The sequence below is a fragment of the Nycticebus coucang genome, chromosome X (assembly GCF_027406575.1).
Source record: "Nycticebus coucang isolate mNycCou1 chromosome X, mNycCou1.pri, whole genome shotgun sequence".
Lineage (NCBI taxonomy): Eukaryota > Metazoa > Chordata > Mammalia > Primates > Lorisidae > Nycticebus > Nycticebus coucang.
The window spans coordinates 52,549,790-52,572,477 of record NC_069804.1 but is presented as its reverse complement, the minus strand read 5'-3'; the positions used below and the strand labels follow the sequence as shown (position 1 = coordinate 52,572,477).

At 44.3% G+C, this 22,688-nt stretch overlaps 1 protein-coding gene across 1 annotated transcript; it reads left to right on the top strand.

Moving 5' to 3' along the window:
• Positions 1 to 151: 151 nt before the first annotated feature.
• Positions 152 to 2,770, top strand: NDUFB11 (NADH:ubiquinone oxidoreductase subunit B11). The gene is made up of 3 exons (XM_053579762.1): positions 152 to 495; positions 2,257 to 2,387; positions 2,546 to 2,770. Exons 1-3 carry the CDS (start codon positions 289 to 291, stop codon positions 2,670 to 2,672), a joined length of 465 nt encoding a protein of 154 aa, XP_053435737.1. The 5' UTR covers positions 152 to 288; the 3' UTR covers positions 2,673 to 2,770.
• The last annotated feature ends 19,918 nt before the right edge of the window (positions 2,771 to 22,688 follow it).

Here is a 22,688-nt window from a genome sequence, read left to right as displayed (position 1 = left end):
TGTATCCACCCAAATGCCACCGCTTTCTTTCTGTCAAGGAAATGAGGAGACTTATCAATAAGAGATTTCTCAGCTTGATCGAGAGGACAGGAGAATGGTTGGTCCCGCGAGGCCATGACAACAGAAGTGAGAGGACACCTGAAAGCCCCACCTCATTTGAAAACCAAATCAGACTAGGGACCTATTTAGTGTGATGGGGCGGAGCGATAACTATCGCGCTGGGGCCAACTGCATCTGCGCACAATCGCATTTCCGTCTCCGCCCGGAGACCCTGCAGCACAACCTATAATGGCGACTGGGCTATTAGGTTTGTCCGCTCGCCGCCTTTTGGGGGCAGTGGCGACGCGAGGGTTCCCGGCTGCCCGCGTTCGCTGGGGCTCTGGCTCCTCCAGGGCTGTGGTCACCCCATCCGCTGTGGCGGGAAAGCGGCCGCCGGAACCGACCATACACTGGCAGGAGGACCCAGAACCTGAGGACGAAAACCTCTATGAGAAGGTGAGAGGGAGGGGGAACGGAACGCTGTAAGGGTCAGTCGGGAACCGGCAGACGAGGCTCGTAGAGGACGTTCTTAGATGACTGAGGATGACTCACTGGCTAAGTCTTCGAAAACTTGCGAATTTTACCTAGATTGTTTTCCTCCTTTGTCCCCTGATTTCGGTCCAGGGCCAGAGGTGGGATTGGTCTTATTTTGCAGACAGAACTCAAACTTGAAGTGGGCAGCGTTTAAAACACCTGAGAAGTAATATAGTATAATAACGGTAATACTAAACCCTGATACGGCATTTGCTTAGTGCCGTCTGTATTTTAAACACTTTATGTACATTAACTCATCCTCAGAACACTAATTTTGAGGTAGGCACTACTACTTATTGTACCCATTCTACAGATTAGGAAACTGAAGTACAGAGATGTTAAGCTCACATAACTGAATCCGTGTTGGAACGATATTTGAATTTAGGGCTACAGATCGGCTGTGCTGTATAAATAGCAAAGGCTGTGATGTCAGGCGGCGGGGTTGCAATCCAAGCACTGACAGTTACCCACCTGTGTGGCCTTGGGTAAGTAGCTTAACCCCTTGGCACCTCAGTTTCTTTGTTTGTAAAATGGGAAACGTAATAGGACACCGTCTAAAAAGTAAAATACTGCACACCTGCCTCACGTAATTGAGTCAAAACGGTCAGAACAACAGCTGGCACTTCATAAGTACTCAGCATTAGAAAGTGTCTTATTATTGCCATGTTCTACCTCACTGAGATATTGTGAGGTTTGTGTATGTGAAAAATCCAGGTACACAGTTTTTCATCAATACTAACCTTTGGTTAAAGGGCTTGGATATATAGAATGCTTATTTATTTGTTCATTCTGTAAATATATATTGAGGGCCTATTGTATGCCAGGAGTAGTTCAGGGCCCTAGGGATACAGTCGTGTGGAAATCAGATAAAGCCTATGCTGTCATAGAGCTTATGTGATCATGGGGAAGACAGAAAATAAACAGGTGAAATACTAGAAAACAATAGTATAAAGTAGGCCAATCTGCTCATGCCCTGTAATCCCAGTGCTCTGGAAGGCTGAGGAGGGGAGGATCGCTTGAGGCCAGGTGTTTGAGACCAGCCTGAGCAACATTGCAAGACCCTGTCTCTACCAAAAAAAAAAATGTAGAATAATAGATAATAATATAAGATAATGTGATATAGAAGGTCTGGGGGTAGTACTTTGGTAAACAAATAAATGCTAGAAAGAAAGTTAAGCAGGATAAGTGGATGGAGAGTGACTTGGGTGTAGGGGGCTATTTTATCAGGTTACACTATAAGAAATTGCCAATATGCAACCATTTTTGACCTATAAAAAATAGCAGTTTCCTGTGATTCAACTTAATAGAGTGACTTGGGAATAGCTCCTAAAGGAAGTGGTGAGGAAGTCAAAACCTTCAATGAGGAGACAGATCCAGTCTTGACTAGATCTGGGGGAAAGGCTTTCCAGGCAGAGGGAACAGCAAGTACAAAGGGTCTGTGGTGGGAAGGAGCTTGATGGGTCCTAAGAATAGAAAGAGAAGTTTAGTGAGGGAGGGGAGATTGAAGACCAGGTTATGTAAGGCCTACATAAGGCTTTGCACAGCAACAGGAAGCCCTCACTGACCTTTCTTTTTCTTTTTTTTTGGCCAGGGCTGGGTTTGAACCCACCACCTCCTGTATATGGGGCTGGTGCCCTACTCCTTTGAGCCACAGACACCACTCTGACCTTTCTTTTTCCATAGAACCCAGACTCCCACGGTTATGACAAGGACCCTGTTATAGATGTCTGGAACATGCGAGTTGTCTTCTTCTTTGGCTTCTCCATTGTCATGGTCCTTGGCGGCACCTTCGTGGCCTATCTGCCTGACTACGGGTGCGTGGGGTGTCCATGAGAGTGGGATTCGTAGGGGTGGAGGTTGAAGGGGACCGCCAGGAATTTTGTCCATGTACCATTGGGGAATGGGGAGCTAATATGGGGGAATTAGTGTCCAGTGAAGCTCCCTCATCATGTACCCTTGCTGCTGCCTTCAGGATGCAGGAGTGGGCCCACCGAGAAGCTGAAAGGCTTGTGAAATACCGAGAGGCCAATGGCCTCCCGATCATGGAATCCAACTGTTTCGACCCCAGCAAGATTCAGCTGCCGGAGGATGAGAACTGACCAGTTGCTGAATGGGACTCAAGAAGCACCACCTTCCTCACCCCTGCCTGTCATTCTGTCTTCTCCTCAGAACACCTAATTAAAGGGACTGAAAGTCTAACTGGCTAGTATTGATTTTGTTGTGAAGGGGTGGGGGTGGGGGTGTCAGAAGCCTTTAAAGGGCTACTATAGCCTTTCTTGCATGTTCTGGTTGTCTGTTGTCGTGTAACAAATACCCTAAACTTCGTGGCTTAAAGCCACAATTCATTATTATCTCTTATGGTCCTGTGCGTTGACTGGGCTAAGTGAGGTGGCTCTTCTTGGGGTCTCAGGTAGTGGCAGTTACATGCTGGCTGGGGCTGGATATCTAAAATGGCTTCTTCACTCACATGTCTAGCACTTTAGTCTTCTCCCAGTTGGCCTCTGTCTAGCGGAGTAGCCTCATTTTCTTAATGCAGTGGCTCAGAGGTCCTCTGGATTGTGCTGTAGCATATAGGAAGAAATGAATGGCAACCATCTTGAGAGCCAAGCTACCTTACTGGCACTTCCTGTGTTTGAAGAGAGGCCAAGGTGACCCAGGATTTAAGGTGGAAGGTCTATTGCTGAAGGTTGGTTTTTGTCTCCCTCCTTTTCTTTGCTTCTCTGTGTGCTTTGGGGTTTTTGCCTCTGTCTTGTATCTTGGTGAGTCTGGATGCCTCTCTATTCCCTTCTGCCCCAAATCTGGATGGTCTAACTCAAGATACACATCTCCGTGTGTATGCATGTTTGACTGTTTCTTGCCCTGCCTCCTTCCCTCTGTCTTCCTGTGTTTCCCAGCAAGAAGTCTCCCCCAACCTCTCCTTTCTGTAAGTAGGCTGTCCTAGGGTCCTGCTCACTCTCAGTCTGGCAATTGGTGTAGGGGACTGGCTCTGGCTCTGGCTGTGTTTGTTTTTTTCTAGGGCATCTGTTGAGTCCAAGCTTTAGACCTCCACACTCCTGGCATCTCTACCCTCTCCTTGGTGGCCCTCCTTCCACAACTCAGACACATTCAGATCTCTACCTCATGTTGTTACTACCATCTCTGCTTCTATCTGCTTGGGGCTTCAGAGGGCATAGGAGCCCCCAGACACTGGCTAGTGGAAGAATTCTGGCCTGCTGGACTCACTACCAGAAGTGATGCCCTGCTCCTAATTCCTGAGTCCTGGGAGTACACTTGTGTATGGCTGAGGCAGGAGCTATATCCACAAGAGCCTTCCTATAGGTGAAGAGAACCTTGAGTTCTTCTCCCCAGTGCTTCCTTGGGCCAGTCTCCTAACTAAAGGGTAGGCCTCCAAACAGAGAAGAGTAATGTGGAAAGGGAGCACTCCACCTTCCAGCCTGTAGTTACTGGGACCATGGAAGTGAAAGGGGCATGTTATCCCAGCCACCAAGTCCTTGAGTATATTGGAGTATATGAAGGTCAGCCTGTGGCTCGGAGAGCACATTCCCCCCACTTACCATCCACCTGGATGTAAGCTCAGGTATTCAGGTACATTCTGTTCACTTAGAGTACTGATTGACATGCGCAGGTAACATCCCCTACCCATCTATGTCTTCAGGCTTATAGCTCCTGAGGATAACACTTCCCGTTCCCCTAGCTCTGCTTCATCAGGCCATCAAGAAACCTCCTTTCCGGGCCGGACGTGGTGGCTCACACCTGTAATCTTAGCACTTTGGGTGGCCGAGGTGAGTGGATTGCTCGAACTCAGAAATTTGAGACTAGCCTAAGCAAAACCGAGACCCTGTCTCTACTAAAAATAGAAAAACTGAGGCAAGAGGATCACTTGAGCCCCAGAGTTGGAGGTTGTCATGGAACTCTACCCAGGGCGACAGCTTGAGACTCTGTCTCCAAAAAGAAAAGAAAAACATCCATTCTGGTTAAAAAAAAAAAAAAAAGCTGCAGTCAGACCAAATCCTAAAATCCATGCCTCTGTCTCCCATTCTGACCTCAACAATATTACCTTCCCCTCCCTCCCTGAGGCCCAGACACACTGGCTGCCTCCTTTTTTTTTTTCAGCCAAGTTGGAGTATAGTGGCTAAAGCAGAGGATCGCTTTAGCCTCCGGAGTAGCTGGACTACCAGCATGCACCACCATGCCCAGCTAATCTTTCTATTTTTAGTAGGGACCCGGTCTTGCTCTTGTTTAGGCTGGTCTTGAACTCCTGAGCTCAAGCAATCCCCCTGCCTTGGCTTCCCAGAGTGCTAGGATTACAGGCATGAGCCACTGCGCCTGGCCTAGTCTATAGAGCAGGCGTCCTCAAACTGTGGCCCACAGGCCACATGAAGCGGTGTGAATTGTATTTGTTCCCATTTTGTTTTTTACTTCAAAATAAGATATGTGCAGTTTGCATAGGAATTTGTTCATAGTTTTTTTTTTTTTTTTAACAACGGTCTGAGGGACAGTGAATTGGCCCTCCGTTTAAAAAGTTTGAGGACGCCTGCTATAGAGTCTACAGATTGTAGACAAGCCACTGCTTCCAGCCTGCCCGCTTTTTAGTTGTCGGATTAAAATGTACATACAGGCTCTGCGCCTGTGGCTCAAATGACTAAGGTGCCAGCCACATACACCTGAGCTGGCAGGTTCAAATCCAGCTGGGCCTGCCAAACAACAATGACAGCTGCAACCAAAAAAATAGCTGGGTGTTATGGTGGGCGCCTGTAATCCTAGCTACTTGGGAGGCAGAGGCAGAAGAATCGCTTGATCCCAGGAGTTGGAGGTTGCTGTGAGCTGTGATACCACAGCACTCTACCCAGGATGACAGCTTGAGGCTCTGTCTCAAAAAAATAAATGAATAAATAAAATGTACATACAGGCTGGGCACGGTGGTTTATGCCTGTAAGTAATCCTAGCCCTCTGGGAGGATGAGGTGGGTAGATTGCTTCAGCTCACAAGTTTGAGACCAGCCTGAGCAAAAGTGAGACTCTGTTTCTACTAAAAAATAGAAAAATGGAGGCAAGAGGATCGCTTGAGCCTGAGTTGGAGGTTGCTGTGAGCTATGATGCCATGGCACCCTACCCAGGGTGACAGCTTGAGACTCTGTCTCAAAAAATAAATAAATAAATAAAATGTACATACAGAAAAGTAAAGCTCATTTAGCTCTTCCTTGGCCCTACCTACAGAGTGGCAGACATCTCCTATTCAGCATCATGGCTGCCCTCAGACCCCTTGTGAAACTGAAGATCATCAAAAAGAGGACCAAGAAGTTTATCTGGCACCAGTCAGACTGATATATCAAAATTAAGTGTAACTGGTGGAAACCCAGAGGTATTGACAACAGGGTTGGGAGAAGATTCCAGGGTCAGATCTTGATACCCAACATTGGTTAAGGGAGCAACAAGAAAACAAAGCACAGGCTGCCCAGTGGTTTCCGGAAGTCCCTGGTCCACAACGTAAAAGAGCTGGAAGTGCTGCTGATGTGCAACCAATTTTACTGTGCAGAGATTGCTCACAACGTTTCCTTTAAGAACCGCAAAGCCGGCTCGGTGCCTGTAGTGCAGTGGTTATGATGCCAGCCACATACGCAGAGGCTGGCGGGGTTTGAACCTGGCCCGGGCCATCTAAACACCAATGACAACTGCAACAAAAACTATCTGGGCATTGTGGCAGCCCCTGTAGCCCCAGCTACTTGAGAGGCTGAGGCAAGAGAATCCCTTACGCCCAGGAATTGGAGGTTGCTGTGAGCTGTGACTCCACAGCACTCTACTGATGGCAACGTAGTGACACCCTGTCTCAAAAAAAACCCACAAAGCCATTGTGGAAAGAGCAGCCCAGCTGCCCATCAGAGTCACCAATGCCAGGCTGTGCATTAAAGAAAATGAATAGACAGCTCATCTGCACATTTTATTTGTGCTTAAATAAAACCATAAAAACTGCAAAAAAAAAGGGCGGTGCCTGTGGCTCAGTGAGTAGGGCGCCGGCCCCATATATCGAGTGTGGTGGGTTCAAACCCAGCCCTGACCAAACTGCAACAAAAAAATAGCTGGGCGTTGTGGCGGGCACCTGTAGTCCCAGCTGCTCAAGAGGCTGAGGCAAGAGAATCACCCAAGCCTAAGAGCTGGATATCGCTGTGAGCTGTGACGCCACAGCACTCCACCGAGGGCAACAAAGTGAGACTCTGTCTCTAAAAAAAAAAAAAAAAGATCATTTACTTTTTACAAATTAGACACACCCAGATCAAGAAACAGAGCATGAACAAGCCCCAGAAGGGCCTTTCAGGTCCTCCTTCCCCCTCAAAAGTAACCATTCTTGACTTCTAAACATTAGGTTACTATGGTCTGGTTTTGAATTTCTTTTAAGTGTAATCAAACATGTTTTTTTTTTTTTTTTTTTTTTCCTTTTAAGGGACAGGGTCTTGCTCTGTCACCCAGGCTGGAGTGCAGTAGTGTGATCATAGCTCCCTGTAGCCTTGAATTCCTGGGCTCCAGCAATCCTCACCCTCCCAAGTAACTGGGATTAAAGATGTGAGAAACTGAGCCTGGTCATAAATTTTTGTGTCTAGCTTCTTCCATTTAGCATAATGCTAGTTAGAGTGATTCACACTATTAGTAGTATTAGTATTAGTAGTATTAGTAGTCTTTGCATCTTTATTGCTGCATTCTGTTTCATTGTATGAACAGACCAGGGTTTATCCATTTTGATGTTGCTGGGAATTTGGGTTGTTTTCTATCTGGGGCTATTAAGAATAATTCTATGAACGTTCTTATACACATCATTTAATGGATATACGTACTTTATTTCTCTTGGGCATACACCTAGGAACAGAATCCATAAGTCATGGGGTAGGCGTGTGATTGGCCTTAATAAATCATGCCAGTTTTCCAGTCTACACATCTCCAGTAGTGACCTCCCTCATCACTTGGAATTTCCCATCTTTTTCATTTTAGCCATTCTGATGGATATCCAACCTTTTTAAAGACTGCCCTGGGATGAAGAGGTGGGAGTCCCTGCTAGGTGCCAAGCCCCAAACAGTGTCCTGGGCACTGACAGACACCAGAATCCCTCCCCTCAGGAATTCCCCAAGGCGGGGATGGGGCTGGTGTAAGTGGCTAGAGAACTTGGACACAATGTGGTCATCCTGTCATTTGACCCCATGGACATTTGAACTTTGATATTTTGGGCCCAGCTTTGCTCTGCCAACGTAACAGATACCAACCTCTTTCATCCTTCAATTTCATAGAGCATTTCTTGTGTGCAAAGCCTAGTCAGTGAATTAAACAGTCATAGTCCCTATAGCTTGGTACTGTCAGTTCCCTCCCCGTATAGCCCTGAGCCCTCACAGCTTCAGTGTGTGCTGGCCAATTTCCAGTTGACCTTGGGGTCAAATGGTAGACTGGCTTCCCAGTCTGCATCTCTTTGCTGGAAATTAACACCTCCTGGAAGCAGTCATCAACCTCTGACTGATAAGAGATGGTAGATAAATACCCTCCTCTATCCCCACCAGAGAGACCAACTCACACCCATGAACACCCCAGCAGGAACACACTCCAGTTGCTCACAGTGGATAGTTTCCATAACACTCTTAATCAGCTGTCTTCTCTGTGTTGTCTCACTTCCTCATTTCCCCACTGGCTTCCAGGTGTTTCCTGGAATCACTTCCTAAACAAACTACTTCAATTCTTGTCTAGGGTGTGCTTCAGTGAAGGCCCAAACTAAGATAGTCTCTGTCTTCAAGGTGTTCACAGGGTGATGGGCAAGAGAGAGTGAACATAAATTAGTGGATGAGCTAGGTCCCATCAGAAGGTCACTGTGGCTGGGATACTGCAAAAAAAGAGTGGCTACAGATGAGGTTATGAAAGTTGTCAGGAGCCAGATCCGTAGGACCCCATGGGCATGATTAAAGAAAGTTTAGATTTCACACACTCTACAAAGTTGACCAGAAGCTTACTGAAAACCCAGATTAGTAATGCCCATCCCAGACAATTCTGGAGAGTCTAGGGAGGATTACTTATAGTTTTTATCATGGATTACCCAGAAATAAAAGCAAAATATCTTACCGGATTCATGACTATTCCTGATAACCATAACCATCACAAAATGATATGCCAACAGCTAAAACAATGAATTTAAAAATGTATTGAGGGAAAATGGATGGGAGAATTCAATGTTCTCAGCAAAACCTGTACCTGCAAATTTTTATCCTAAAATTAATATTAGACTTGATGGAAACTGACCACAGGCCTGACGCTATGGCTCACGCCTGTAATCCTAGCACTCTGGGAGGCCAAGGCAGGTGGATTGCTTGAGCTCAGGAGTTTAAGACCAGCCTGAGTAAGAGCGAGACCCCACCTCTAAAAATAAAAATAGCCGGGTGTTGTGGAGGGTGGCTATAGTCCCAGCTACTCAGGAGGCTGAGGCAAGAGAATCACTTGAGCCCAAGACTTTGAGGTTGCTGTGAACTATGATCCCACAGCACTCTACCCAGGGCTAGCGAGTGAGACTCTGTCTCAAAAAACAAACAAAAAAAAAACTGACCACAAGTAAAGCTCAGAATGGCAAGAACTATTAATCAAATATTTATTACAGTGCTTACTAGGTACCAAGCACTGTCACAGGCAATGGGAATAGAGTAGGGAACAAAAGATTAAAAAATTTCTGCCCTCATCGTGCTTATGTACCAGCAAGGAGAGACAAAAATAACACAGGGGGTCACTCTAAACCTATTCTGTTTCTGGGGTCTGCCTGGTTAAAAAAAAAAAAAAAAAAGAATGACACAATGAATTAGTGTATTGTGTCTTTGGAGGTGACACTTTTTTTTTTTTTAAGTCAGAGTCTCACTTTGTTGGTCTCAGCAGTGTGCCCTGTAGTCATAGCTCACAGCAACCTCAAACTCCTGGACTCAAGTGATCCTCTTGCCTCAGCCTCAGTCTCCTAAGTAGCTGGGACTACAGGTGCCTGCCACAACACCCGACTATTTTTAGAGATGGGGTCTTGCTGTGTGCTCTGGCTGGTCTGAAACACCTGAGCTCAAGCAGGCCACCCACCTAGGCCTCCCAGAGTGCTAGGATTATGTAAAAGGCATGAGCCACCACACTTGGTCATGGTCTGTCCCTCAGGGTCTGTCTAGCTCTGTCAGTCAGGATGGAATTCAATGGCAAAAGCATAGCTGGCTGCAGTCTGGAACTTCTGGTCTAAACAATTTTGCCTCAGCCTCCCTAGTAGCTAGAACACACCCACCACCAGCCTGGCTTATTTAAAAAAAAAAATTGGGAGGCCCTCTCAGAGGCTCACACCATTAATCCCAGCACTCTGGGAGAGTGACACAGCTGGATCCCTTGAGCTTAGGAGTTCAAGACCAACCTGAGCAAGAGCCAGACCCGGTCTCTACTGTAAATACCCAACTGTGGTGGCACACACCTATAGTACCAGCTGAGAGGATCACTTGAGCCCTGTTGTTTGAGACAGCTGTGAGCTATGACAATGCCAGGGCATTCTACCCAGGGCCACAGAGTGAGACTCTCTCTCAAAAAAAATTTCTTTTTGTAGAGATGGAGTCTCACTGTGTTGCCCAGAGCCACCAGGCCTGGCTCTGAATGCATTAAGTTAAAAGAATGCATTAAAATTGAAATAAATCTTGCCCATCATGCATCACACATTTGTGGGGAACCTGGTGCTAAACTATTTATAGATAATCTGCTTCTGCGTCTAGGTTTCCAATGTAGTAGAGCAGCTCCCTCACTGCAATCTATTGAAAGTCAGCCCTCAACACAAGGGTTTGTTAAAAAATAATAATAGGCTCAGAGCCTGTAGTTCAGCCGTTAGGGCGCCAGCCACATACACTGGAGCTGGTGGGTTCGAATCCAGCCTGGGCCTGCCAAACAACAACTACAACCAAAAAAAAAAAAAAAAAAAAAATAGCCGGGCCTTGTGGCGGGTGCCTGTAGTCCCAGCTACTTGGGAGCCTGAGGCAAGAGAATTGCTGAAGCCCAAGAGTTTGAGGTTGCTGTGAGCTGTGACACCAGGGCACTCAGGGCAACAGCTTGAGACTCTGTCTCCAAATAAATAAATAAAAAAAATAATAATAATAAAATAAAACCAGTAAATGGGGAGGGCAGGCAGTTGGGGGAAGGAGGAAGCTTGAATTTATTTATTTATTTTTTTCAAGACAGAGTCTCACTGTGTCACCCTCAGTAAAGTGCCGTGACAACAACAAAAAAATAGTGAGGTGTTGTGGCAGGTGCCTGTAGTCCCAGCAACTTGGGAGGCTGAGGCAAGAAAATCATTTAAGCCCACGAATTTGAGGTTGCTGTGAGCTGTGACATCACAGCACTCTACCAAGGGTGACAAGATGAGACTCCGTCTCAAAAAATAAATAAATATTGGGCGGCCCCTGTGGTTCAGTGAGTAGGGCGCTGGCCCCATATACCGAGGGTGGGGGGGTTCAAACCTGGCCCCGGCCAAACTGCAATAACAACAAAAAAATAGCCGGGCATTGTAGCAGGCACCTGTAGTCCCAGCTACTTGGGAGGCTGAGGCAAGAGAATCACCTAAGCTCGAGAGCTGGAGGTTGCTGTGAGCTGTGACGCCACGGCACTCTACCGAGGGCAACAAAAGGAGACTCTGCCTCTACAAAATAAATAAATAAATAAATAAATAAATAAATAAACAAAGCCAGGCATTGTGGCGGGTGCCTGTTGTCTCAGCTACTTGGAAGGCTGAGGCAAAAAAATTGCTTGAGCCCAAGAGGTGGAGGTTGCTGTGAGCTGTGATGCCATAGCACTCTACCAAGAGCAACAAAGTGAAACTCTGTCTCCGCCCCCCAAAATGCAAAGAAATAAAAATAAAAAATAAGCAAGGAAATTAAAAAATAAAAATAAAATACTGAGTTCCCAAAAAATAAAGTTAAATTAAGTAAAATAAATAAATAAAATAAAAAAATACTGAGTTCCCCTCTTTTGGATGTATACCCAGCAGTATGATTTCTGAGTCATACATATGGTAGTTCTATTTTTATTTTTTAAAAATTCTGCATGACACTGGGCACTGTGACCCACGCCTGTAATTGCAGCACTTGGGAGGCTGAGGCGGGTGGATTGCCTAAACTCAAGCATTTGAGACCAACCTGAACCAGAGTGAGACCCCTTCTCTAAAAAAAATAGCTGGGCGTTGTGGCGGGTGCCTGTAGGCCCAGCTACTTGGGAGGCTGAGGCAAGAGAATCACTTAAGCCCAGGAGTTGGAGGTTGCTGTGAGCTGTGATGTCACAGCACTGTACTCAGGGTGACAGCTTGAGGCTCTGTCTCAAAAAAAAAAAAAAAATCTGGCTGGGGGCCTGTGGCTCAAGCGGCTAAGGCGCCAGCCACATACACCGGAACTGGCAGGTTTGAATCCAGCCTGGGCTGCCAAACAACGATGGCTACAACCAAAAAATATCTGGGCATTGTGGCAGGTGCCTGTGGTCCCAGCTACTTGGGAGGCAGAGGCAGGATACTCGCTTAAGCCCAGTAGTTGGAGGTTGCTGTGAGCTGTGATGCCACAGCACTCTACCCAGGGCGACAGCTTGAGACTCTGTCTCAAAAAAAAAAAAAAAGAAATACATATAAATTTTTTTAATCAAATGCCTTGAAATGCCAAGACTTTATCCAGAAGGGAGTGTGGAACATGGGAAGGGTTTATAACAGGAAAGTGACACAGCTTGAGCCCAGCTAGACCATACACCAACTGAGTGGACTTGGGCAAGTCACTTATTTTCTCAGACTCTGTTTCCTCTTGTGGAAAAGTGGGGTCATGTTAGTACCTAACTCACAGGGTGGCTAAGAGCCTTAAACAAGGCTATAATAGCAATAAATGTTGTCATGTATTCAGAGATAGCCATATGTCTGATTATTACTTACTATACATTTATTATTATGTCCATTTAACAGAGGGTAACAAAACACACTATTCTAGTGCAGCTCTTAAGACTGTTCGGTCAAGAAAAAACCCTTCATTCAGAAAAAAAAAAAAAATTAAAAGAGTGCTTGAGTTCAAATCCCACCTCTGCCACTTACAGATGCTCTCAGAACAGTTGATTAACCCAGTGGCTGTCTGTGGCCCACAGATCTGTCACAACTGACTCTGGAGTATGGGATAATAAAAGTGCCTGTTTGTGAGGATTAAATGAAATAATATGTAAGGGGCATTTAGAATTGTTCCTAGACAAGCAGTCATTAAGTGTTAGTCAGACATTGACGTCTTCATGTGCAAAATTGCTCAGAATTTTCTCACAAACCAACTGGGAGAAAAAGAAAAATATACAACTATTATGGACCCATAATAATTAAAAACTTTATTTTATTTTTTTAATTAAAAATTAAAAAAAGAAACAATCATACTTCTGTGCAGTACATGATGAATATTACTGGAAGACATAATCAACACAAAATAACAACACTTTAACTGAATCTTGTATCAGAATTTCTATCGTATTCTCATCAATTGTTATTAACTTAGTAATCCTTATTTATTTATTTATTTATTTTGTATCACTTGGGATTCATTGAGGATACAAAGAATTAGGTTACACTGATCGCATTTATTAAAGTCCCTCTTATGATTGTATCCCGCCCCCAAAGAGGTGTGCCATACACTGTGACCCCAATCCCCCTCCGGCCTCCCCTCTTCCCACTTGCTCATTCCCCAATCCTCCCTTTGTGTTAGCTCATCTACTGCCTTCATATTATAATTGAGTACATTGGATTCTTGCTTCTCCATTCTTGTGATGCTTTACTAAGAAGAATGTGTTCCACCTCCATCCAGGTTAATACAAAAGATGTAAAGTTTCCATCTTTTTTAGTGGCTGAATGGTATTCCATGGTATACATATACCACAGCTTGTTATCCCATTCCTGGGTGTAATCAATACTTATTATTTATATCTCCTACCAGGCCTTAGTATTCTGGGGATACATATTAATATAACAGGGTTTTTAGAATAAGGGAATAAATAATAAATACTCTGTCAGGGGTCCTCAAACTACTGCCTGCAGGCCACATGAGGCGGTGTGATTGTATTTGCTCCCATTTTGTTTTTTTACTTCAAAATAGGATATGTGCAGTGTGCATAGGAATTTTTTCATAGTTTTTTTTTGTTTTAAACTATAGTCTGGCCCTCCAACAGTCTGAAGGACAGTGAACTGGCCCCCTGTTAAAAAAGTTTGAGGACTTCTGCTTGAATGGGTCCAAAGTATCATAATTATATGTCCCCAGACCTGTTAACACTAGAAGAATGAATAATTTTTCTTGTAATTTTAATATAAAAAGCCAGCAGCAATAAAGTTTATTTTTATTTTATTTTTTGTTTATTTATTTTTTTTAGATTTTTTTTTTTTTTTTTTTTTTTTTGTAGAGACAGAGTCTCACTTTATGGCCCTCCGTAGAGTGCCGTGGCCTCACCCAGCTCACAGCAACCTCCAACTCCTGGGCTTAAGCGATTCTCTTGCCTCAGCCTCCCGAGTAGCTGGGACTACAGGCGCCCACCACAACGCCCGGCTATTTTTTTTTTTTTTTTGGTTGCAGTTTGGCCGGGGCCGGGTTTGAACCCACCACCCTCGGTATATGGGGCCGGCACCCTACCGACTGAGCCACAGGCGCCGCCCTTATTTTTTATTTTATTTTATTTTATTTTTATTTTTAATTTCAACTTCCTTGTTCATTCTTCTTTGTTTGAAGTACTGTTTTTTACCTTCCTCTGGCGGGTTCTTGATGTTAGTAGAGACGGGGTCTTACTCTGGCTCACACGCTGTTACATAGAGGTCACGAACCTCTGAGCTCAGGCAATCCACCCGCCTCGGCCTCCCACAGCGCTGGGACTACAGGCGTGAGCCACCACGCCCGGCCTTATTTTTTATTTTTTGAGACAGAGTCTCACTATGTCGCCCTAGGTAGAGTGCCATGGCTGAACAGGTCACAGTAACCTCAAACTCTCGGGCTTAAGTGATTCTCTTGTCTCAGCTTCCCAAGTAGCTGGGACTACATGCGCCCACCACCACAACGGTTCTAGTTGTCCTTGTTTGGCAGGCCCGGGCTGGGTTTGAACTCACCGGCTCCGGTGTATGTGGCTAGCGCCCTAGCCACTGAGCTACAGGCGCCGAGCCAGCAACGAAGTTTGTTTTTCAATTTATTTTTTTATGTGTGTTTTTAAATTTTATTTCTTTGCTTATTTTTTCTTTCTTCGCTTTTTTTTTTTTTTTTGTTGTTGTTGTTGTTGAGACAGAGTTCCACCTCCACTGCAACCTCAGACTCAGGCTGTGGGCATCCCGCTGCCTCAGATCCGTAAACCGCTGGGATTACAGGCGCTGGCGCCTGGCTGGGTTTTTCCATTTTTTTCATGAGTCGGGATTTCACTTTCGCTCAGGCGAGTCTCCAACTCCTGAGCTCAAGCAATTCTCCCTCCTCAGCCTCCTACAGTGCTGGGATTACAGGCGTGAGCAACAAAGTTTTTAAAAATGATAAAAAATAACAAGTCAACGTTGGCTTGGCGTCTGTTGCACAGCGGTTATGGCACCAGCCACATGCACCGAGGCTGGCGGGTTCGAGTCCAGCCCGGGCCAGCAAAACAACAATGACAACTGCAAAAAAAAAAAAATCTGGGAGTTGTGGAGGGCACCTGTAGTCCCAGCTATTCGGGAGGCAGAGGCAAGAGAATCGCCTAAGCCCAGGAGTTGGAGGTTGCTGTGAGCTGTGATGCTAAGGCACTCTACCAAGGGTGACAAAGTGAGACTCGGTCTCAAAAAAGAAAAGAAAAATCACACAGAGTAACATTTCCCATACCCGGGACTCGACCCGGGCGGTCTGGATGAAAGTTACCCGTAAGCGTTACTGATGAGAAACAAAATAGCAGTGCCTCCAGTTAATCTTAAAAAGTGTTTTGGACCCGCCCCAAGGTTTTTGTTTTCCTGTACTACGGCTGCGCAGAGACTGGAGCCACTCCCAACTGCGCGCTTACAGTTTCCAACATTGCCCCACTTTCTACCTTCCCGGATGGCCCTGAGCGTAGAAAAAGACGCCTGACAAGGACTAGCGGAGAAAAGCTAAGATGGGTTCGGAGCCATTTTCCAGATCCGCCAGTCTCCGGGAATAGTCAGAGTCAGTTATGACATATTTGTGGGCCACACACAACCGTTGGGTTAATCAACTGTTCTTGGAGCAGCTGTGACACCTCAGAGAGCAGACAGACCAATAGAGAATGGAGGTTGATTGACAGGATGGCTGACAGTGAATTTATACTGGCCGCGCCAAGGGGGCGGGGATTTGGCTTGATTGATGGTATTTCCAACCAGTGAGAACATCGGAACGAGGGTCTTTTGCTTTGACTGGCGCGTTATTTACCCAATACGCTTGTCTGCTTGAGTTGGGGGGCGGGGCGGCCGAGTGCACCCAAAAAAACAAAAAAAAAAAAAAAAGGGATTTCTTGACACAACTGCGTTTGGATTAAAGAGGAAGAAACCCAGGCTGGGCGCCGTATCTCATTGGTTAGGGCGCCGTCCACATGTACCAGAGCTGGTGGATTCGAAACCCGCCCGGGGCCTGCTGAAACAAACAAACAAAAAATAGCCGGGCGTTGTGGTGGGTGCCTGTAGTCTCAGCTACTTGGAAGACTGAGGCAAGAGAATCGCCCAAGAGTTTGAGGTTGCTGTGAGCTTTGACGATACTGCACTCTACTGAGAGCGACATAGTAAGATTGTCTCAATTAAAAAAAAAAAAGAGGAAAAAACCCCTCGAATTCCATTAGTGGGCCCCCCTACCCCGCTTATCTGATTTTAAAAAAGGTTTATGATGCTTTAAAAAGTTTGGAAATCACAGTTTTAGAGCAGTTTGTTTAGTTTTCCTAGGCTTTATGTTGGAGCAGTTTGTTTAGTTTTCCTAGGCTGTACAATGTTGGCCTTATTGTACCTGTGAGAAAAGAGGAGCTTCAGAAAAGGCAGTCTTAGGGGAGTTGGCCTAGGACTGGAACTTGATTTGAGGTTTTAGGGCCTGTGAAGTTATGATGGGGGAAGGTGTTTATTTCTTTATTTGTAGTCCCATAATGAGGCTGATATGGGTGATGTTTCTTTTCTTTTTTTTTGTAGAGACAGAGTCTCACTTTACCGCCTTCAGTAGAGTGCCATGATGTCACAGGACTCACAGCAACCTCTAGCTCTTGGGCTTCCGCGGTTCTCCTGCCTCAGCCTCCTGAGAAGCTGGGACTACAGGCACCCGCCACAATGCCCGGCTATTTTTTGGTTGCAGTTCAGCTGGGGCTGCGTTTGAACCCGGTATACGGGGCCGGCTACTCACTGAGCCACAGGCGCCACCCGATGGGTGACGTTTCTGATAGAGGACCTTTAGGGTGAGTGAGGGGGTTCCCTGGGGATCAGTGACGGATGTTTAGTGGTTGAGGTCAGTCTGGGTCACCCATCTGGTCGTCCATATTAAGGGCCTGTTCTCTGATGAGACCAGATGGAATCTAGTAGCCAATGGATCCTGCACTAATTGTCATTGTCTTCTGAACATGGCAATGCACTCACCATCATAGACTGGGCACAAAGTTAAGGAGTCTGTGTTTCTGATGCAGCCATTTGCAGCCATTTGTTGCAAAGGCCACCTAGCAATGGGCTAGTAGTCTGAGTGTTCAATACACATTACATGCTCTTACCATCAGCAGGTATCTGATAACGTTGAGCATTGAAATGACCTCCTCAAAACTGATCAAAAATGGGGCGGTGCCTGTGGCTCAGTGAGTAGGGCGCTGGCCCCATATACCAAGGGTGGAAGGTTCGAACCCGGTCACAGCCAAACTGCAACAAAAAATAGCTGGGCGTTGTGGCGGGCACCTGTAATCCCAGCTACTCGGAAGGCTAAGGCGAGAGACTCACCTAAGCCCAAGAGCTGGAGGTTGCTGTGAGCTGTGATGCCACAGTACTCTACTGAGGGCGACAGAGTGAGACGGTCTCTTAAAAAGAAAAAAAAAAAAACTGTTCAAAAGGATTTCAGAGCCTGAGCAAGAATGAGACTTCATCATTACAAAAACTAGAAAAACTAGCCAGGCTTGGTGGCCCCTATAGTAGCAGCTACTTGGGAGGCTGAGACAGGAGTGAGACTCTGTCTCCAATAAATAAATAAATAAATACATACATAAATAAATAAATAAAATAAATTACCTGGTCTATGGCATTCTGTTATAATAGCCTAAACCAGCAGTCCCCAACTTTTTTGCCTTTTTGGCACCAGGGTCTGGTCTCATGGAAGACAATTTTTCAATTTTTCCATGGACGGGACATGAGCCTCACAGACACGCCCTGCCCCTGCCCACAATCACTGACCCCCACAGACAACTCATCTTTACGCTTTTATTTGTTTTTCTAGTCATACCAAGCTGGCTGGAATCTTTTTATTATTTTTTTTAATTTTATTGTTAAATCATAGCTGTGTACATTGGTGCAATCGCCTGCACCCATTCTAAGATGCACCATAGATGTGGCCCCACCCATTACCCTCCCTCCACCAAAACCTCCCCCCTCCCTTCCCCTTCCTTGGCCCTTTCCCCATAGTCTTGTGCTATAGTTGGGTTATAGTCTTCATGTGAAAGCTATAATTTAGCTTCATAGTAGGGCTGAGTACATTGGATACTTTTCTTCCATTCCTGAGATACTTTGCTAAGAAGAATATGTTCCAGCTCCATCCATGTAAACATGAAAGAGGTAAAGTCTCCATCTTTCTTTAAGGCTGCATAGTATTCCATGGTATACATGTACCACAATTTGCTAGTCCATTCGTGGTCAATGGGCACTTGGGCTTCTTTCATGACTTATCAATTATGAATTGGGCTGCAATAAACATTCTGGTACAGATGTCTTTGTTATATTGTGACTTTTGGTCTTCTGGGTATAAACCTAGTAAAGGAATTATAGGATCGAATGGCAGGTCTATTTTTAGGTCTCTAAGTATTCTCCAAACATCCTTCCAGAAGGAATGTATTAGTAGGCATTCCCACCAGCAGTGTAGAAGTGTGCCCTTTCCTCCACATCCACGCCAACATTTCTGGTTTTGGGATTTTGTTATGTGGGCTACTCTTACTGGGGTTAGGTGATATCTCAGAGTAGTTTTGATTTGCATTTCTCTGATGATTAAGGATGATGAGCTTTTTTTCATGTGTTTGTAGATTTTGCGTTGGTCTTCTTTAGAGAAGTTTCTCTTTAAGTCCCTTGCCCACCCTGAAATGGGGTCACGTGTTCTTTTCTTGCTAATAAATTTGAGTTCTCTGTGGATTCTGGTTATTAGACCTTTATCGGAGGCATAACCTGCAAATATTTTCTCCCATTCTGAGGGCTGTCTGCTTGCTTTACTCACTATGTTCTTGGCTGTGCAGAAGCTTTTTAGTTTAATCAGGTCCCAGTAGTGTATTTTTGATACTGCTTCAATTGCCTGGGGAGTCCTCCTCATAAAATATTCACCCAGGCCGATTCCTTCAAGAGTTTTCCCTGCACTTGCTTCAAGTATTTTTATAGTTTGATGTCTTAAGTTTAAATCTTTTATCCAGTGAGAGTCTATCTTAGTTAATGGTGAAAGGTGTGGGTCCAGTTTCAGTCTTCTACAGGTTGCCAGCCAGTTTACCCAGTACCATTTGTTAAATAGGGAATCTTTTCCCCACTGAATGTTTTTAATTGGCTTGTCAAAGATCAAATAACGGTAAGTAGCTGGATCCATCTCTTGGTTCTCTATTCTGTTCCAGACATCTACTTCTCTGCCTTTGTGCCAGTACCATGCTGTTTTGATCACTTTCGATTTATAGTACAGTCTCAGTTCTGGTAGCGTGATTCCTCCTGCTTTGTTTTTATTGCTCAGTAATGTTTTGGCTATTCGACGTTTTTTTCTGATTCCATATAAAACGAAGTATTATTTTTTCAAGATCTTTAAAGTATGACAATGGAGCTTTAATAGGAATTTCATTAAAATTATATATTGCTTTGGGCGGTATGGACATTTTAACAATGTTGATTCTTCCCAGCCATGAGCATGGTATGTTTTTCCACCTGTTAACATCTTTGGCTATTTCTTTTCTTAGAGTTTCATAGTTCTCTTTGTAGAGGTCTTTCACGTCTTTTGTTAGGTATACTCCCAAATATTTCATCTTCTTTGGCACTACTGTGAAAGGCGTAGAGTCCTTGACTGTTCGGCTTGGTTATTGTTGGTATATATAAAGGCTACAGATTTATGGGTGTTGATTTTGTAGCCTGAGACATTGCTGTATTCCTTGATCACTTCTAAAAGTTTTGTAGTAGAATCCCTAGTGTTTTCCAGATATACGATCATATCATCTGCGAAGAGCAAAAGTTTGATCTCTTCTGACCCTATATGGATACCCTTGATCACCTTTTCTTCCCTAATTGCAATGGGTAAAACTTCCATTACAATGTTAAAAAGCAATGGAGACAATGGGCAACCTTGCCTGGTTCCTGATCTAAGTGGAAATGATTTCAATTTAACTCCATTCAATACGATATTGGCTGTGGGTTTGCTGTAGATGGCCTTTATTAGTTTAAGAAATGTCCCTTCTATACCAATTTTCTTACGTGCTCTGATCATGAAGGGATGCTGGATATTATCAAAAGCTTTTTCTGCATCAATTGAAAGAATCATATGGTCTTTATTTTTAAGTTTGTTTATGTGTTGAATTACATTTATAGATTTACGTATATTGAACCAGCCTTGAGATGACTGGAATCTTTAGTACAATGTTTAATAGGAATATTGAACCCTTGTCTCTTTCCCCTGATTTAAAAGGAAATCTTTCAACATTTCCTGTTGAGAATATTTTTTGTAGAGACCCTTTATTGGGGTAAAGAAGTTCCTATTTTTTCTTTCTTTGAATATGATACCGGAATTTCACTCTTCAGTAGGTTCTTGGTCTTGGGGATTCGAGGAATGAACTCACAGACCATAGATCAGCAGCAAGACAGGATTTTTATTAGAAGTTAAAAAGGAATACAGAAGAAGTAAAAGGCACCAGAGCTTCTGGCAGGGGGGGCAGGAAGAACTAACTAACTGGGGAATCTCTGTGTGGGCTCTTTTATCTAGGGGTATTAGGTCTTGAGAATTACACTTGGCCAGGACTTGGCAAATAGAAACACATTTTCATCATTAATGAGTGTTATTGACAAAGAAATGAATGCAGTCCCTCCAGCTCAGGGCAAAAGGCCAGGGTGTTCCCTTCATGAACTTGCCCAAACCTAGGAAAATTGGGGTCCCTTGTCCAGCCTTGAATAAGGGGGAACCCTGTATCAATCCTCTCTCTCCAAGTAGAAACTCTAACTGCTGTTAGGGAAAAAGGATGATGACTCAATCTAAGTGCTTCCTGCTGGACCAGGCGATGATAGAAGGGAACAGTTCAGGTTTCTCCAGAGGGAGGGCAATCCAGAGGTCTGTAATAGAATCAGGTCTTGGTCTGGAATCACCTTTACTGTTTGTGGCCCAATGACATGGTCTCTGCAAGACACAAATCTGGTTAGCATATTAAAAGGTAAGGGTAGAACAGTGTGGGGAAGAGGTTAATTATTGGTGTCAGGTTGGAAATAATGAAGTCAGTGATTATAAGAGAAAATTACTTTAAAACTTTCCTTGCTGGTTTTTAAACAATAACTTTAATTTTTTTTTACGCTCACAGATGTAGGTGGGCTGGGGTTGATTCTCTTCATAGTTTGCTTCTGTAGGAGGTGGTGGGTTCCAGGATTTTACTCATGAATGATGTATTCAGGAATCTATTCCTATAACTTTTAACAGCTGTAGAAGAAGATGACAAGATAACGGAAAAGGGACCTTCCCAAGTTGGGGTTAGAGAAGAATTGGAGAGAAGAGTTTAGATCATGACTAGATCTCCAGGAGAGAAAAGCTCTTTTAGTGTTGAATGTGAAAATGTAGTTGGGAGGTTTTTAAGGATTTGTTGAAATTTACCTAAAGAAGTAATATGTTTTTACTAATTCTGTAGTTTTGTTTTGTTTTCTTTTCTTTCTTTCTTTTTTTTTTTTGAGACAGTCTCACTATGTTGCCCTTGGTAGGGTATCGTGGTGTCACAGCTCACAGCAATCTCCAACTCTTGGGCTTAAGCTATTCTCTTGCCTCAGCCTCCCAAGTAGGTGGGACTACAGGCACCCACCACAATGACCGGCTATTTTTTGGTTGTTGTTGTCATTGTTGTTTAGCTGGCACGGGCTGAATTCGAACCCGCCAGCCTTGGTGTATGTGGCTGGCGCTGTAACCACTATGCTACGGGTGCCGAGCTTGTAGTTTCTTGATGTAGTAATAAATAGTTAGTTAAAAAGGGTCTTCCATATAATAATTCAAATGGGCTACAATCAAGTTTCTGAGGTAAATTTCTTATTCTAAGGAGAGTAATGGAAAGTAATTTAGTCCAAGGGAGATGAGTTTCTTGAGTTAGCTTTCGTAACTGTCTTTTGATTTTATCATTCATTTTTTTTCTACCTTCCCAGAGGACTGGGGCCTCCAAGAACAGTGTAGATGATATTTTATGCCCAGGACTTTAGGTATTCCCTGTGTAATAGCTGTTTTGAAGGCCGGTCTGTTATCACTTTGTAAACTAAAGCCTTTACCACTTCCTGGGCCTTTTCTGTCCTGCAAGGGAATGCTTCAACCCAATTAGTAAAGGTATCTATAAATATTAGCAAATATTGTGTACCATGTACCTTAGGGAGATAAGTGAAATTCATTTGCCAATCTTCACCTGGATATTTACCTTGTTTTTGTGTACCTGGGGGAGCTAGATGGTGAGTTAAAAGGATTGTTTTTCTGACATACATCACAAGTCCTTATTATCTGTTTTATGGTTCTCATTTCAGAGTGACTAGACACTCCTTTTTGAGCATTTTTAATTAAAGAATAGACTAGTCTAGCTATTTCACTGTATCCAGGAATCCAGAGTCTGCAAAAGCCTGTAATTCCTAAGAAACCTTGAAGCTGTCTGAGAGTTCAAGGTTTAGGGTGAGGTAATATTGGTTCTATTCTTTCTTTGCCCAAGGCTCTCTTTCCCTTTAAAAGTTGGAGACCCAAA

Bases quoted from the DNA above. Each gene is read 5' to 3' on its own strand.
- NDUFB11 (XM_053579762.1), top strand. From the start codon at position 289: ATGGCGACTGGGCTATTAGGTTTGTCCGCTCGCCGCCTTTTGGGGGCA. The intron at 496-2,256 runs GTGAGAGGGAGG...CTTTTTCCATAG, and splicing joins ACGAAAACCTCTATGAGAAG to AACCCAGACTCCCACGGTTA. The intron at 2,388-2,545 runs GTGCGTGGGGTG...TGCTGCCTTCAG, and splicing joins GCCTATCTGCCTGACTACGG to GATGCAGGAGTGGGCCCACC.